Source organism: Carlito syrichta, unplaced genomic scaffold (assembly GCF_000164805.1).
Source record: "Carlito syrichta isolate Samal-C Ts95f unplaced genomic scaffold, Tarsius_syrichta-2.0.1 Scaffold123630, whole genome shotgun sequence".
Lineage (NCBI taxonomy): Eukaryota > Metazoa > Chordata > Mammalia > Primates > Tarsiidae > Carlito > Carlito syrichta.
This window is the reverse complement of record NW_007067726.1, coordinates 41,666-56,644: the sequence shown is the minus strand read 5'-3', so window position 1 is coordinate 56,644 and position 14,979 is coordinate 41,666. Positions and strand designations below refer to the sequence as shown.

Genomic DNA, 14,979 nt, shown 5'->3' with positions numbered 1-14,979 from the left:
TCCAGAGCCACTGGGACAAATGCTTTATTGAAACAAAATACATACAGTGAGATTAAGACAATCTAGAAGTCAGCATAGTCATCTACCCCATTCTCTGGCTGGTTGAGGCAGCGCAATGGCTGAGCCTAGTCAAGCCAACCCACAGGTTCACTCACGACTTCAAGATTTGATGCTGGTTCTTTTGGATTTCTACAATTATTAAATATGTCTGAGTGGTCTGTCTTTGATTCTTTGTGTTTTGAGGACTGACGGGGCAGCTGATTTTTGTATTTCAGTCTTCTGCCTTGGGATAACAGAGAGGGAGGCTTTCACAAACCATGAAACTCAGCTTCACCCAGGCTTGTGCCTGTCTCTTCATTGCAGCCAGGTTTTTAGGTTGGGGAGTTGACAGTCTCCGGCCTTTCAGTCTTGTCTCTGAGGGCTAGCATCATTCAGCACTCTCTAAAGAAAGATCTGGATGTAAAGCAGTCATCTGAAGGAAGATGCGCCTGGACAGCTCTGGCCCAACACAGCGGGAGGTGGCTGTCACACCTTCCCCCCGGCGTACCTGTATGTCTGCAAGCAAATTCTGGCGTTCTTGCTCCGAAAAACACTGCTGATAAGCCTGAAAGTGGTAAATGACCTCTGAATACAGTACCATCTGCGGTTATCCATCCTCCTTGAACAATGAAAGTACTGAGCTTATGCCAGAGAATAAGAACCTGTCCTCCCCTGGGTTGGCGTCAACAATTCTGATCTTAGCAAACCCACACTGCTGACTGGGGCCTTCTTGGGAGCACCACAGTGCAGTCCATGGACATCATCTGGGGGCCCCGAGACCACAGAGCACTGGGCGGTGACCCCAGGGGTGGCATACCTGTACCAGGAGTTGTGGGGAGGGATAGGCATCCACAACAGCACTGGCCATTTCCAGGCTGACTCGGTTCAGCTGCTGAATCTGTCTCCTCCAGACCAGGGCGAGTCCTCTGCCAGAGCGGTCCACCTTCACTCCACCAGCCCAGTCACCCTCCAGGCAGAAGGAGAAGCTAGTTTGATCTCGGAGCTTCCTGTAGACAGCACAGTTGGGCTGTGAGTTGCTTGTTACTCTCCGTCTGTTCCTCAGCTGGGACCTGAAAAACTCTCTCTCCACTGACCTCAGAAGAGGTGGACGCAATGTCTGACCTACTTGAGCCTTGAGCAGTTTGAGTGTTCACTTTGTTCCCAAACATAATGCTAGTAGCTGATTCCCTTAAAAATTACATCTAGTTCTTTTCACTAGAAGAGAAGGTACCAGATTTGTTTGCTTCTGTTGTGATGGCTACATTGCCCAGGGAAGCAGTGTGCACAGAGGTAAGCAAAAGAGACTAGGTATCTGGCAGTCAAGTCTGTTTCTGATTCTAACTTGCTAGGAACTTAGACAAGTCAACCTCTTCAGGCCTTAGTTCCCTCAAGTATAAAATGAGGAACTTGGACTGGATTGCCTCTGAGGTCCTTTATTCATTTTAAATTGACTATGATCACTCCTTGAACTAAGTAGGCTAAAAGTTTGCTCTGCTTGGGCTTATTGCATTGTGATCCGACCTGTAATGAATCCTGGTAAAATGCCTACTGGTAACCCAGCAACAACCTGCAGAACACACACTCACAGAAGCTAAAGGAGTGTTTTTTTTTTTTTCTTTCTGAGTTGGAGTCTCACTCTGTCACCCAGACTGGAGTGCAGTGGCCGCTCCCGGCCACTGCAGCCTCAACCTGCTGGGTTCCGGCGATCCTCCGCCTCAGTCTTCCGAGTAGCCGGAATTACAGGCGCACACTATCATGCCCAGCTGATTTTTTGTTTATTGTAGAGATGAGGTCTCGCTGCCCAGGTGGGTCTCCAACCCGCGGACTCAGGCAATCCACTCACCTCCCAAAGGTGCGGGATTATAGGCTGAGCCACCCAGCCTGACTTAAAGGAGTGTTTTTTTTTTTTTTTTTTTTGAGTTGGAGTCTCACTCTGTCACCCAGACTGGAGTGCAGTGGCCGCTCCTGGCCACCGCAGCCTCGACCTGCTGGGCCCCGGCGATCCTTCTGCCTCAGTCTTCCGAGTAGCGGGAACTACAGGCGCGCACTACCACACCCGGCTAGTTTTTATTTATTATAGAGATGAGGTCTCGCCAAGTTGCCCAGGCAGGTCTTGAACCCTCGGGATCAGGCAATCCACTCACCTTGGCCTCCCAAAGTGCTGGGATTACAGGCTGAGCCACCGAGCCTGGCCAGGAGTGTTTTCAAAGGGCCTGGGCCTGAGGCTCTTCCCAAGAATCTCCAGAATGAGGTAAGCTCCTGCTTCAAGCTTTAGAGACAATGGGCTGACTGCAGAAATATGGGAAAGGGACATTTTCTTTGGCTGTAAGGGTCATGGTACAGGACAAGGCCCAGCACAGAGGCTGGACTTGGCAGAAGGTCGGGGGTAGACTCACTTGAAGGGTGCCTCAGCCACAGCCTTTGTGAATGCACATGTGAAGTCAGCCAGCTCTTCCCAGCTCTGCACAATGCGAGCTTGGGCTTCTGTGTGTAGCTGCAGATCCACCAGTGCCTGGAACCCAACCAAGAGCTGTGATGGGCTGCAGGGGTGGAGCAAGACGAGGTGGACGTCCTCTCGCTAACCCTGAAGCCACACCCCAGCCCCTTGTTTCCTTTTGGTGCCTTCTCTCCTGCTCAGTGCCAATGCAGAAAGCAGTGTGCAGTGTGCATTTTGTTCTCTATAATAGCAAAGCTGGTTAGAGGGCCTGTGAGCACCCAGCCTGACTAAGGCAACAGGACATCCTTACCTCTTCCATGTCTATCCTGGACACCACGGACCTTGTGTTGGCCTCAGGTTGTCTCTGCTGCTTCTCCTTGGCCTGTTTACGTACTACTTGCTGTTTCCCTCTCTTTGGAGGGTTCTGAGCACTGGAGCAGAGGAAGAAATCAGAGGACAGCAGTGCCAGGCTGCGCCCGGGCAGAAGAGATGCAAGAAGGTTATACCAGAGCACCCCACAGGGCTTGTCAGGGACAGGCTGCCTTGCAGAGTGACCCATACCTAGGGTGAATAAACTCACCCTGTAGCCCAAGAACTGCCCCTTTTAACATGAAGTCTCCAGGACAGGACGGATCCAAACCTGAAGCACTTCTCCTGATCCACAATCACCAGTGACAGAGCTTTTCCTGCTGTCCTTGCTGTGATGTCAGTTACAAAGTCCTGAAGTGTTTCCTTTGCTTTCTCTGTGTGGTCCAGACTTCCCTGCACCAAGTGACAGAAACTGCATTAATACTTGCCCCCCAGTAAGAGTCAGCCCTCTCTTCCACACCTCAGCCCCCACCAGCTGGCTCTGCCTACCTGCTTTGCGCTGTAGATCATGGACACAAATGCCTCTGCCAGGAGCAACACCAGGACTGTTGGCTCCTCCACCCAGTCCTCTCCATCCTGCCAAAGGACCCAGAACACAGCACTGGGAGGGAGGTCAGCAGGTACTGAGCTCCTGTGAGTAGCCCGGGTCCTCCAGCTGAATGAACTCACTCCTGCCTCTTGACATTATCCTTTTCCTTCTTGAATGAAGTCATGATGGCAAGAAACAACCACCCATGATCCTGTCCCTCCTCGGCCCTCAATTGTTCAACCTCAGTGCCCTGCACCTCAGAGAGGGTGAATAAAAAGGAACGTTAGCAAGCTGAAAGAGGGTGAGCGATAACTGCTGGTATTTTCCATGCATTTTGAGTAGGGAAGTGGAGGGAAGGGAAACTCTTCCAAAGGATTTAGTGCAAATAAAGACTATGGCTTTGAAGGTAGTTACTACTAACTGAGTAGCCCTTACAAACACAGTTTATGTGACAAAGATAAGAATCCTAAGAATGTTTCCTAAGGGAAACCTCAGTCTGTGAGAGCATCTCTGCTTCATCATAGCTAGAGCATGATCAATACAAAGGTTGCCTCAAGCCAACAGTTCTACAGCGGAACAGTCTTATGGAATAACTGGGTGCAGGACTGTAGAAAGGTTTCTGATTGAGTCCCTGTAAGCAAAAGCAAGACCCATAATACAGTGCAGAGTAGGGGGAGGAGCTCTGGGTTCTAGATCGGGCTATGATCCTTGACAAGGCCTTTGACTTCTCTGAGCCCCAGTTCCCCACCTGTGGTGTGGGGAGAATGCCTCCCTTATAGGATAACTGAGATCCAAACATGGGAGAATGCAGAAGTGTCTTGAAAGGATAAACTGGCCAGGCACTGTGGCTCAAGCCTATAATCCCAGCATTTTGGGAGGCAGAGGTGAAAGGACTGCCTGAGCCCATGGGTTCGAGACCAGCCTGGGCAACTTGGTGAGACCTCATCTCTACAATAAAAATAAATAAATAAATTAGCCAGGCATGGTGGTGAGTGCCTATAGTTCCAGCTACTTGGAAGGCTGAGGTGGAAGGATCTCCTGAGCCCAGCAGGTCGAGGCTGCGGTGGCTGTGAGCCTGCTACTGCACTCCAGCCTAGGCAACAGAGTGACTCCAACCCAAAAAAATAAAAAAAAGAAAGATAAACTGCTCTGTGAATATAAAGTTTTGCTAATATCACCAAAGTAAAAAATGTGGATAATTATCCTATGTTACTGAGAAAGTTACACGATTCAGAAAAGAGAACAAATCTTTTTTTAAAAAATATACTTTTGGTGAGATGAAAAAAAAATCTTAACGTTTCATCTACAACTCCTGAAAATGAGGGGTGGAGTATTTTGGATTCATAGATAAGAAAAGTGCTAGGTACAGGAACTATACCTGAGCTGGATAGGGAAAGGAACGCCTACTGTGTGCCTATGATGTGCTGGGTCGGGGATTTCACTGTCACCACAACAGTGTCCTCATTTTATTTATCTATTTATTGAGTTGGAGTCTCACTCTGTTGCTCAGGCTGGAGTGCATGGCACGCTCACAGCCAGCACAGCCTCGACTTGTTGGGCTCAGGCGATATTTCTGCTTCAGCCTTCCAGGGTAGCTGGAACTACAGGCGCTCCACCACGCCCAGCTAATTTTGTGTCCTCATTTTATATATGAGGCAGCCGAAACACAAAGGTAATAACTTGCCCAGGGCCATGGCAATAAGGCTTTGAATGTGGGATTCAAACACAAACCTCTCCATTCCCAAAGCCCAGTTAGAGAACCAAGAACCCTGTGCAGATGATCTTCCTCTGCTGCACTCTGCTCTCTGCCTGAGGAGGTGACCTCTCCAGACATCACAAGGGCCACATGGCCTCTGGCTTCCAGCAGGGTGTGACTGGTGGGGAACCCCAGTCAAGGACAGGAAGGAAGGAAAGTGAAATCAGCTATTCTTCCTCTGGCTCCCACCCAATGGGGTCACTAGGATTTGCTCCACCCCTCTACTGAAGGTCAAAGCTTCTCTCAAGGTAGACTTCTCTGAGTTTCTTTCTCCTTAACTGTTAACAGCTATGCCTGTGGTTCTCCACCAGAGGTGATTTTTTTTCCTCACAAAGGACAGATTTTTTTTTTGTTTGTTTTTTGAGTTGGAGTCTCACTCTGTCGTCCAGACTGGAGTGCAGTAGCCGCTCCTGGCCACCACAGCCTCGACCTGCTGGGCTCCGGTGATCTTTCTGCTCAGCCTTCCAAGTAGCTGGCAGATATTTTTGATTCTAACAACTGAGACAGGTGCTATTGGCATCTGGTGGCCAGGAATCCTGCTAGACATTTTGTGAATCACAGGACAGCCCCCACAAAAAGAATTATCTGATCTAAAATATCAATAGTACTGAGGTCGAGAAACCCCAAGTTACACTGTTATTTTCCTGAAGCACTGTGCTGTCTCTTATAGTTTCCTTTTACCCTGCCCATACCCTGGAAAACAGTCCCTTTATTAAACCTTCCTTAAATTATCCTAAGTTGAGTGTGTCATCTGTTTTCCTGCTGGGGCCCTGACTGATGGAGATATATATATATCTCTTAAAACAAGAGCATATTTATCCTGTAACTCTATGGGGAGAAGAGATGTCAGCCAGAAAACCCCTACCTCAGAAAGCCCAGCCCTTCTCCAAGTGATACTGCAAGGCACGGCCTGTGCCTCAATCACACAGCGGCACCCCATGGACTGCAGTGCTCCGAGGACCCGGCCCCCACCTTCCATCTGTAAAAGCACTGCAACAGATAGGAAAGGACTGTCAGTGGGTGGTCCAGAAAGCAGACAACTCAGCATAGAGTGAAGACAGATGCGAGGAGAACCTGGATCCAGCACCACAATGATGTGTTTTAAGCATTCCTCTGGCCTCTGGGCTTTCACCCTGTTAACCAGGGCTGCCTTCTTCTTTCTTTCTGGTTGTCTCAGGGTGCTTTCTTTCAGGCTTGTTTGTCTCTGCTGCCAGCATCCCTGCAAGCCTTTTCCCTGGGCCTTCTCACTATGCTTGGTCTTCTTTCGAGGTAGAAGGATGTCAGAATTTGTCCTGGTTACTGTCAAGCTGTCACTCTGGACAGGGAAGACAGACTGGTAGGCTAGAAGCGAACAGCACGGACTGTCTAAGATAGGGTCCTTGTTATCTGATGTACTCTTATCTGGTGTACCATGAAGGGGAACATCAGAGATCTTTGGTGAGGGCTGCTTTTTCCTGTCACATGATTTTCCTTCATTGTTATGATGATCCAAAACACTTTTAATTGGGGAGCTGGAGGCCTCAGGGCTCAGCTGCTTGTGGGTCAGAAACTTACATGCAAGCCTCTCTGCCAGGGGAATAAATTCCTCTTCATCCTCACTTCCACTGCTTGGCGCCCTGCCTGCCTCTGTCTGTGTAATAGTTTCAGCTGTCCCTGGGACAGGTGGTGAATCTTTCAACCCTAGTGGAGGACAGGAGACTTCAGAATCAGAGATGTCAACCACTATAATCTTCTCTTCCCTTTGAGACTGCCTCTTTGTTGAAGATGGTTGTTTTTTCAGAAAGGCAAATGTTGGTAACTCCTCAGAGTCACTGTCACTGGAATCCAGTGATAGTAATGACTTCTTTAGAGCCATCAATATGTGCTAGCTAATCAATTCCCTAAAAGGAAAAGAAAGATGAGACACAGATTGGCACACTCAACTCAGTCCACTAGATGTGTTCTATAGCCAAGCTTTATGAAGATAAACCCGAGATACAAAGAAGAGAGAAACAGAAATTGAACATGGTCCCAACACATTTAATCTGGAACTATAACTCCCTGTAGTCTAACAGGAATCCTCCTCAAACCCTTCTAGGTCAAGGTGAGGTATAAACAAAGTAGAATTACTATTAAAAATTTTAATGAGCCGGGCTCAGTGGCTCAGCCTGTAAGCTTTGGGAGGCCAAGGTGAGTGGATTGCCTGAGCCTGCGGGTTTGAGACCCGCCTGGGCAACTTGGCGAGACCTCATCTCTACAATAAAAATCAAAAAATTAGCCAGGCATGGTAGCGCGCACCTGTAGTTCCAGCTACTTGGAAGGCTGAGGCGGAAGGATCGCCGGAGCCCAGCAGGTTGAGGCTGCGGTGGCTGGGAGCGGCTACTGCACTCCAGTCTGGGCGACAGAGTGAGACTCCAACTCAAAAAAAAAAAAAATTTTAATGGGGGTAGTAACAAAATTCAGCACCACTCCATTGTTGATCTCATTTGAAATGAAGATGTCCAAACTCATCCTTATTAAAAATTGAGACATAATTTGCATACCATAACATTCATCCTCAACTGTACAGTTCAGAGGTTTTTAGTATATTCACAATGTTGTGTGAACATCACGGCTATCTAATTCCATAACACTTTCATCATCTCAAGAAGAAATCCCATAGCCATTAAGTGGTCATTGCCCATTTCCTCCCTCCCTTCAGCCCCTGGCAACCACAAATCTACTCTGTCTCTGTGGTTTTGCCTAGCCCGAATATTTCATGTACATGGAATCGGCTATACGTGGCCTTTTATGTCTGGCTCCTTAGCACAATAGCTTCAGGATTCATCTATGTTGTAGCATGCATCAGTACTTCATTGCTTTCTATGGCTGAATATTCCATTGTGTGGCTATGTCACATTTTGTTTAATCCATTCATCACTTGAGCATTTAGTGTTGTTGTTATTATTATTATTATTATTATTATGCTCTTAGGAATAATGCTGTTGTAAACATTCATGTACAAGTTTCTGTGTGGGCATGTTTTCAAATCTCCTGCGTATATATACCTAGGAATATATATTGCTGAGCCATGCCCAAGACCCCTTTCTTGAACAAACATTTGCTAGCACCTTAGGTGTGATGCAGGATGAGCCATGTAACCTCCTGGGCCCGTTTCTTCTTTAGTAAAACAGGAATAATAGTACTAAGCGTATACGGTTGTGAGAATTAAATGAGATAATGCACCTCCCGCGCTCAGCTCAGTATCTGGCCTGGCGCCTGCTGGCTGAGTGACGTAAACTGGAAGATTAGGGAGGGGCCTCATCCCGGACACCCCGGGCCTCGGGTGACCCTGCCCCGCCCGTAAGCTCTGCGCCTCGCAGGCCAATGGACGCTGCAGAGGCCCCGGACGCCCTGGCCATCAGGACCCTGCAGAGCGGCGCTCGGGAGGGAAACCGTGCTCAGCCGTCCGCCCCGCGACCCAGCGCGCTCACCTATACTTTCTCCCGCCACTCTTTCAACCGCTGCGCAGGAAACGGAAGTAGACTCCCGGTAGCGGAAGCAGAACCTTTCCGAGACCGGAAGCGAATGTAAGGCGAACATGGCGTCGGCCGTGCTGGCGCTGAGGACGCGGGCTGCCGGTAACGGGACGCCGTAGCCACATCAGGGCGAGGGTGGAGGCGGGGTTAAGAGCCAACAGGGAGGGCGAGGGGTGGACACCGGTTCCCGCGGAGGATCCTGGATGCGAGGGGAAATGCGTGGTGCACGTGAGGTTTGAGGGCGCTGTCGTCGATTTAGTGACATATCTTGGCTGGAGCCACCAGGGGTGCAGGAGTTTGTGAAGCACTTGTCCTTCCTCTGCATCTAAACTATTAACGGCTTCCCTGGCGGTTGGGGTTTGTGTGGATCCCTTCATCCGTAAAAAGGATGAATAACTCTGGCACATTGGAGCTCCGAAAGTTCATCTGCTCATTCAACACACTGAGGTCTTTGGGCCAGCCACTGTGGTACAGAAAATCAGAAAACGTGAAGACATGGCCTTTAGCCCCCGGACGGTTCTTTCTAGTGGATAAGCTAGTAATAAACACACATAAGTAAAATAGTTGTGAACTGTGCCAAGTTCTGTGAAGAAAAAGTGTGTCTTTCTTTAGATTGGATGAAGAAGTCCTCTGAGGAGATAACATTTCACACCCAAAGGCTAGGGCGCGATGGCTCACTGCCTATAATCCCAGCACTTTGGTAGACCAAGGTGAGAGGATTGCCTGAGCCCACGGGTTCGAGACCAGCCTGGGCAACTTGGCGAGCCCTCACCGCTACAGTAAATCAAAAAATTAGCCGGGCGGACGTGGTGGCACGTGCCTGTGGTCCCAGCTACTGAGAAGGCTGGGGCGGAAGGTTTGCCTGAGCCGAGCAGGTCGACGCTGCGGTGGCCGTGAGCGTGCCACTGCACTCCAGCCTGGACATGAGTGAGACTCCGACTCAAAAAATAAAAATAAAAAAAGACCTAAAGCGTGACGGAATGCCTAGCCCTGTGTAGAGTGAGGAGCGCAGGAGAGTGACTTGATCTAGTTTCATATTTTGAGAAGCAAATTATTGCTCTTAAGTAAATTTGAGAGAGTAGAAGTGGAAACAAGGAAAGCTAGAATTGTAGCCTAATGAGAGATGATTTAACCAAGATGTTAGTGGTGGCAGAGAATTTGGAGGAAAGCGGATGGATTTGAAATCTATTTTGGAGGAAGAATCTACCAGAGCTTGCTGGTGAACTGTACATGTTTGGCAAGGAAAGAAGGAATCTGCAGTGACTCTGGTTTCTGCCTGAGCAGCTGGATAGATGGTGATACCACTGATTTTAGGAGGAGACTGGGGAGTATGTCAAAGAGCAAAGATTTGTGAATGACTTATTGTAGGTAAAGCAAAAGCTCTGGGGCTCCCAGTTAGGCTTTTTTCTGTTTCAATATCATGTGTTTATTGTATGAGTGAATGAATGAATAGATGTTTAAAGGCAGGTGGATCCTGGTGCTGGGCATTTAACGTGTTGTCTCTCTAAGTCCTTATCTCTGGTCCTTTGCTCTAGCTAGTCTCTGTTCTTTTGAAAATGTCAGAAACCTAGACTTTGGGATCTCTGAATTCACAGGCTTCAGAGACCCACAAAGGTTTTCTAAAGATCCTGTTGTGGTCTTTAAACCATGGCTTTGTCTGGAGAACTGAAGGCAAGGACTGCCAACCCTAGGCTTGTCATACAGCAAGAGGCTTCTATCTTAGTATGAATTTTAATTCATTTTCCTTTTAAAATAAATGCCGTTGAGTACTTTGGAATGAATATGGAGCAGTCAGATTAACAATGGCAGTGTGTGGACTTCTGCTTGATGGGCTTTGGGAAGAAAGGGCTTAGCCTTCTGAAATGGCTGGCATCTGTGAGAACCAGCTTCAGACAGCTGCCCTTTTTGTTTACAAGTGCCTGGTATGCAGTGAATGAGTGGATAGCTAAGAAAGTGGTGGGTGAGGCTGAAGCAGAAGGCTCTCTCTGGGTGTCCTGTTGCTGGGTCCTCCGAGTCTGTGGTCTGGCCCCTCCAAGGGGCAGGAGGGTGAGTGAGGCTCTGAAGTAGGCTGCTCTGTGTTGTCCTCTCTGACTTCTTGTGTTTCTCTGGAGTATTTGGTCCTCAACACATTAAGATGGAATGTAAGCCAAGCGCGATGGCTCATGCCTGAAATGACAGCACTTTGGGAAGTGGAGGCAAGAGGATTGCCTGAGCTCAGGGGTTCGAGACCAGCCTGAGCAACATGGCGAGACCTCATCTCTACAATAAAGCATAAAATTAGCTGGATGTGGTGTCACACACCGTAGTTCCAGCTACTTGGAAGACTGAGGCAGAAGGATCACCTGAGCCCATCAGATCAAGGCTGCGGTGGCCATGAGCGTGCCACTAGGCACTCCAGCCTGGGCGACAGAGTGAGACTCTGACTTAATAATAAATAAATAGAAAAGAATGTGTCGGGACCCAGACCACATTTTTTTTCATTTATATTTCACTGCTCCCTTCCACTCGCCTCCCCCCCAACACAGTGCTTACACCCTGGACAATACAAGGAGTGAGTTGTCCTCTGCTGTGGGAGAAGGCCAAGAACTTCTAGGTGGCCCCTGAAAACAAATGCACTCAAGTGGCATTTCTGCTCCCCTTGTATATCTTTCTCGCCTCCCCGCCACCTCTCAGTTTAGTAAGTGGGCCATTAAGGCAGAGAAAGAGGGTCTGCTTGGGAGCCTCTGTCTAAACAGTTTCTGAATTCTCTGCAGTTACTTCCTTGCTGAGGCCCCCTCCAGCTACAGCTCTTGCTGTCAGGTATGCATCCAAGAAGACAGGTGGCAGCTCTAAAAACCTCGGTGGAAAGTCTTCAGGCAGACGCTACGGCATCAAGAAAATGGAAGGTGAGGCTGTGCCTTGGCCTGTATTTCCCAGCTGCACCTCCACCCTGCTGCCTCTTAGGGAGAGCAGAAAAACCCTGCCTGTGTCTGGCCCAGTCCTTTCTGCTTTGTTCACCACAGCATTTGGCTCCAGATTAAAGGGGCAGATAAGTCTTGAAGGGTCTGGGGAGCTGAGGAGGAGTGTGTAGGTGTGAACCCTAGCCATGTGACTAGAGACAAGGACTGCTGGGTGGGGAACCAGGTGCTACTTCTGTTGGACCACCTGGGAGGTGTTGGTTGGGGCAGACTGGTGTGTCAGCATAGTGGCATCATGTTTTCTTGGCAGTTTGCTGATCTGCCCATCGCTGGGGCCTAGAGTCAGCACACTTGCGGACTTCTCTTCTAGGTCACTATGTTCATGCTGGCAACATCCTTGGGACTCAGCGTCATTTCCGCTGGCACCCAGGTGCCCACGTAAGTTGCTCTGTGCCCCCTCTTGTCTTTTCTAGAACCACCTGTCCATGCCCCTAAGCACAGTAATAACAGTTGCATTTATTGAGTACTTACTGAATGGCAAGTGTTGTATTGATTTTCTATGTCTATGTTATCTCATTTCATCCTTACCACATCACAGGGAAGTAGGTATCATCCTGTATATAGGTGAAATGCCAGAGATTTAGAGAGTGGTGGAGCACAAATGATGCTGGGATTTGAACCAGATCTACCTAACTCCCAAATCACTATGTTTTGCCTTGGTATCACATTAGCCTGTCTTCTTTGTTCTCCTTTCTAACCCTCAGTTCTTAGAGGACAGGATGTCTAGTGACTTAAAATATTTTTTGGCCGGGCATGGTAGGTCAGCCTATAATTCCAGCACTTTGGGAGGCCGAGGCAGGAGGATTGCCTGAGTCCGGGGGGTTCAAAACCAGCCTGGAAAACTTGGTGAGACCTCATCTCTACAATAAATAACAAAAGCCAGGCTCGGTGGCTCAGCCTGTAATCCCACGCCTTTGGGAGGCTGAGGTGAGTGGATTGCTGAGCCCGCGGGTTCGAGACCCGCCTGGGCAGCGAGACTCATCTCTATAAGAAATCAAAAAATCAGCCGGGCGTGGTAGCGCATGCCTGTAGTTCCAGCTACTTGGAAGGCTAAGGCGGAAGGATCGCCAGAGCCCAGCACGTCGAGGCTGCGGTGGCCGGGAGTGGCCACTGCACTCCAGTCTGGGCGACAGAGTGAGACTCCAACTCAAAAAAATAAATAAATAAATAATAAATCACAAAAACTAGCCAGGCATGGTGGCATGCGTCTGTAGTTCCAGCTACTTGGAAGACTGAGGCGAAAGGATCACCTGAGTCCAGCAGGTCGACACTGAGGTGCCCATGAGTGTGCCACTGCACTCCAGCCTGGGTGACAAGAGTAAGACTCAAAAAAACAAATAAATAAAAATAAAATATGGTTTTAGTCTTGGGAGACTAATTTTAATTTATTGAATTTTGTTATTTTTAGTAATTTTTCTTTTGCATAACTTATTAGTAGATAGTTGAAAGTCAGCTTGAATTTGATGAAAAAGAATTCAGTGTGCCAGAATTACATCTGTATCAGGCAGGAGTGTCAGTTTAAGCAAGCTGGATTACTTTATGAGGTAGCAAAGTTCTTTTTTTTTTTTTTTTTTGAGTTGGAGTTTCACTCTGTCTCCCAGACTAGAGTGCAGTGGCCGCTCCCGGCCACTGCAGCCTCAACCTGCTGGGCTCTGGCGGTCCTTCCACCTCAGCCTTCTAAGTAGCCAGAATTACAGGCGTGCACTACCACGCCCAGCTAATTTTTTGATTTATTGTAGAGATGAGGTCTCGCCAAGTTGCCCAGATGGGTCTCGAACCTGCGGGCTCAGGCAATCCACTCACCTCGGCTTCCCAAAGCGCGGGATTACAGGCTGAGCCACCGAGCCCAGCCGCAAAGTTCTTTATTAAGATAGAACTGTTTCTGTCTAAGTATGATCAGTTCTGCTATTGTAGAGCCGAAAAAAAAAAAAGAGCTGTACTATACCTTGACATTATTTTAATTTTTCTTTTGAGTAGGAGTTTCACTCTGTTGTCCAGGCTGGAGTATAGTAGCACACTCACAGCCACTGCAGTCTTGACATACTGGGCTCGGGCGATTCTTCTGCCTCAGCCTTCCAAGTAGCTGGAACTACAGGCGCGCGCTACCACGCCCAGCTATTGTCTTTTTAAAAATTTATTATAGAGACGAAGTCTTGCCAAGTTGCCCAGGCTGGTCTCGAACCCTTGGCTCAGGCAATCCTCTTGCCTTGGCCTCCTAAAGTGCAGGGATTACGGGGCTTGAGCCACCACCTCCGGCTTAATTTTTCTTTCAGTTTCCTTTGTAATCAGTTTCCCCCACTACCACCACCCCTTTTTTGGTAATTTAGTAAATAGAGAAAGGCTGATAAAAACCTGTTTATTTCAAAGATATTACATTTTATATAAGTTAATTTTATATGTAGTAGCTTTATTTTTTAGAGCATTATACATTAGATGTGTGGCTATGTTAACAACAATAAAAGCTAGCATGTTTTGAGCAAGGCAGTATTCTAAGCTCTTGCTTATTGTTAATAATAATTTAATCCTCAAAATGACCCTATAAAGTAGTTATTATTATCACCATTTTGCAGATAAAAAAACAGAGGCACAGTAAAGTAAAGTAACTTGCCCAAGAGCACCCAGGAGTAGGTAGTAGTACTGGGATTTAAACCAGGCATCCTGGCTCCAGAGCTCATTCTTTTTGTTTTTGTTTTTGTTTTTGAGTTGGAGTCTCACTCGGTAGCCCAGACTAGAGTGCAGTGGCCGCTCCCGGCCACCGCAGCTTCGACCTGCTGGGCTCCGGCGATCCTTCCGCCTCAGCCTTCCGAGTAGCCGGAATTACAGGCATGCGCTACCACGCCCGGCTGATTTTTTTATTTTATTGTAGAGATGAGGTCTTGCTGCCCTGGCGGGTCTTGAACCCGCGGGCTCAGGCAATCCACTCACCTCAGCCTCCCAAAGGCGCGGGATTACAGGCTGAGCCACCGAGCCCGGCTTGGAGCTCATTCTTTTAATCAGAGAGACAGAGAATAGTGCTGGACCTCCTGGGTAAAACTCGCCACACATGCAACCTAAAGTTCTAAAAGAAAAAAGCTTCAAAATATACAGTGAAAAACTGTATATACAACACTGTTTATCCTCTTTGCTTCATATTTCTCATCTGAAAAACAGTCAGGAACCTGTTTCACAAGGTGAAGATTAAATGAATTTTATTAAAATTTAATACTGGTCGGGCTTGGTGGCTCAGCCTGTAATCCCGCGCTTTGGGAGGCCGAGGTGAGTGGATTGCCTGAGCCCGCGGTTCGAGACCTGCCTGGACAACTTGGCGAGACTTAATCTCTACAATAAATCAAAAAATTAGCCGGGCGTGGTAGCGCGCACCTGTAGTTCCAGCTACTTGGAAGGCTGAGCGGAAG

The 14,979-nt window shown here is 48.2% G+C and overlaps 2 protein-coding genes across 2 annotated transcripts in view; one reads left to right on the top strand and one right to left on the bottom strand.

The window, feature by feature from the left end:
* Window positions 1–334: 334 nt before the first annotated feature.
* On the bottom strand, window positions 335–6,985 carry EME1 (essential meiotic structure-specific endonuclease 1). The gene is made up of 8 exons (XM_008048473.2): window positions 6,205–6,985; window positions 5,996–6,120; window positions 3,335–3,421; window positions 3,117–3,238; window positions 2,787–2,907; window positions 2,436–2,551; window positions 857–1,046; window positions 335–604 (listed from the first exon to the last, which is right to left on the bottom strand). The coding sequence occupies exons 1-8, from the start codon at window positions 6,983–6,985 to the stop codon at window positions 428–430; spliced, it is 1,719 nt and encodes a 572-aa protein (XP_008046664.1). The 3' UTR covers window positions 335–427.
* A 1,676-nt stretch (window positions 6,986–8,661) lies between these two features.
* Window positions 8,662–14,979, top strand: part of MRPL27 (mitochondrial ribosomal protein L27) — a 7,909-nt gene continuing 1,591 nt past the window's right edge. Inside the window, exons 1-3 of the mRNA XM_008048471.1 lie at window positions 8,662–8,729; window positions 11,381–11,512; window positions 11,895–11,962. Of these exons, the coding sequence (XP_008046662.1) occupies window positions 8,690–8,729; window positions 11,381–11,512; window positions 11,895–11,962 (240 nt within the window). The 5' untranslated portion in view covers window positions 8,662–8,689. The remainder of the gene's footprint in view (window positions 8,730–11,380; window positions 11,513–11,894; window positions 11,963–14,979) is intronic.

Bases quoted from the DNA above. Each gene is read 5' to 3' on its own strand.
- EME1 (XM_008048473.2), bottom strand. From the start codon at position 6,985: ATGGCTCTAAAGAAGTCATTACTATCACTGGATTCCAGTGACAGTGAC. The intron at 6,121-6,204 runs GTTCTCCTCGCA...TATCTGTTGCAG, and splicing joins CATTGTGGTGCTGGATCCAG to TGCTTTTACAGATGGAAGGT. The intron at 605-856 runs GTATGCCACCCC...TACCACTTTCAG, and splicing joins CCCCACAACTCCTGGTACAG to GCTTATCAGCAGTGTTTTTC.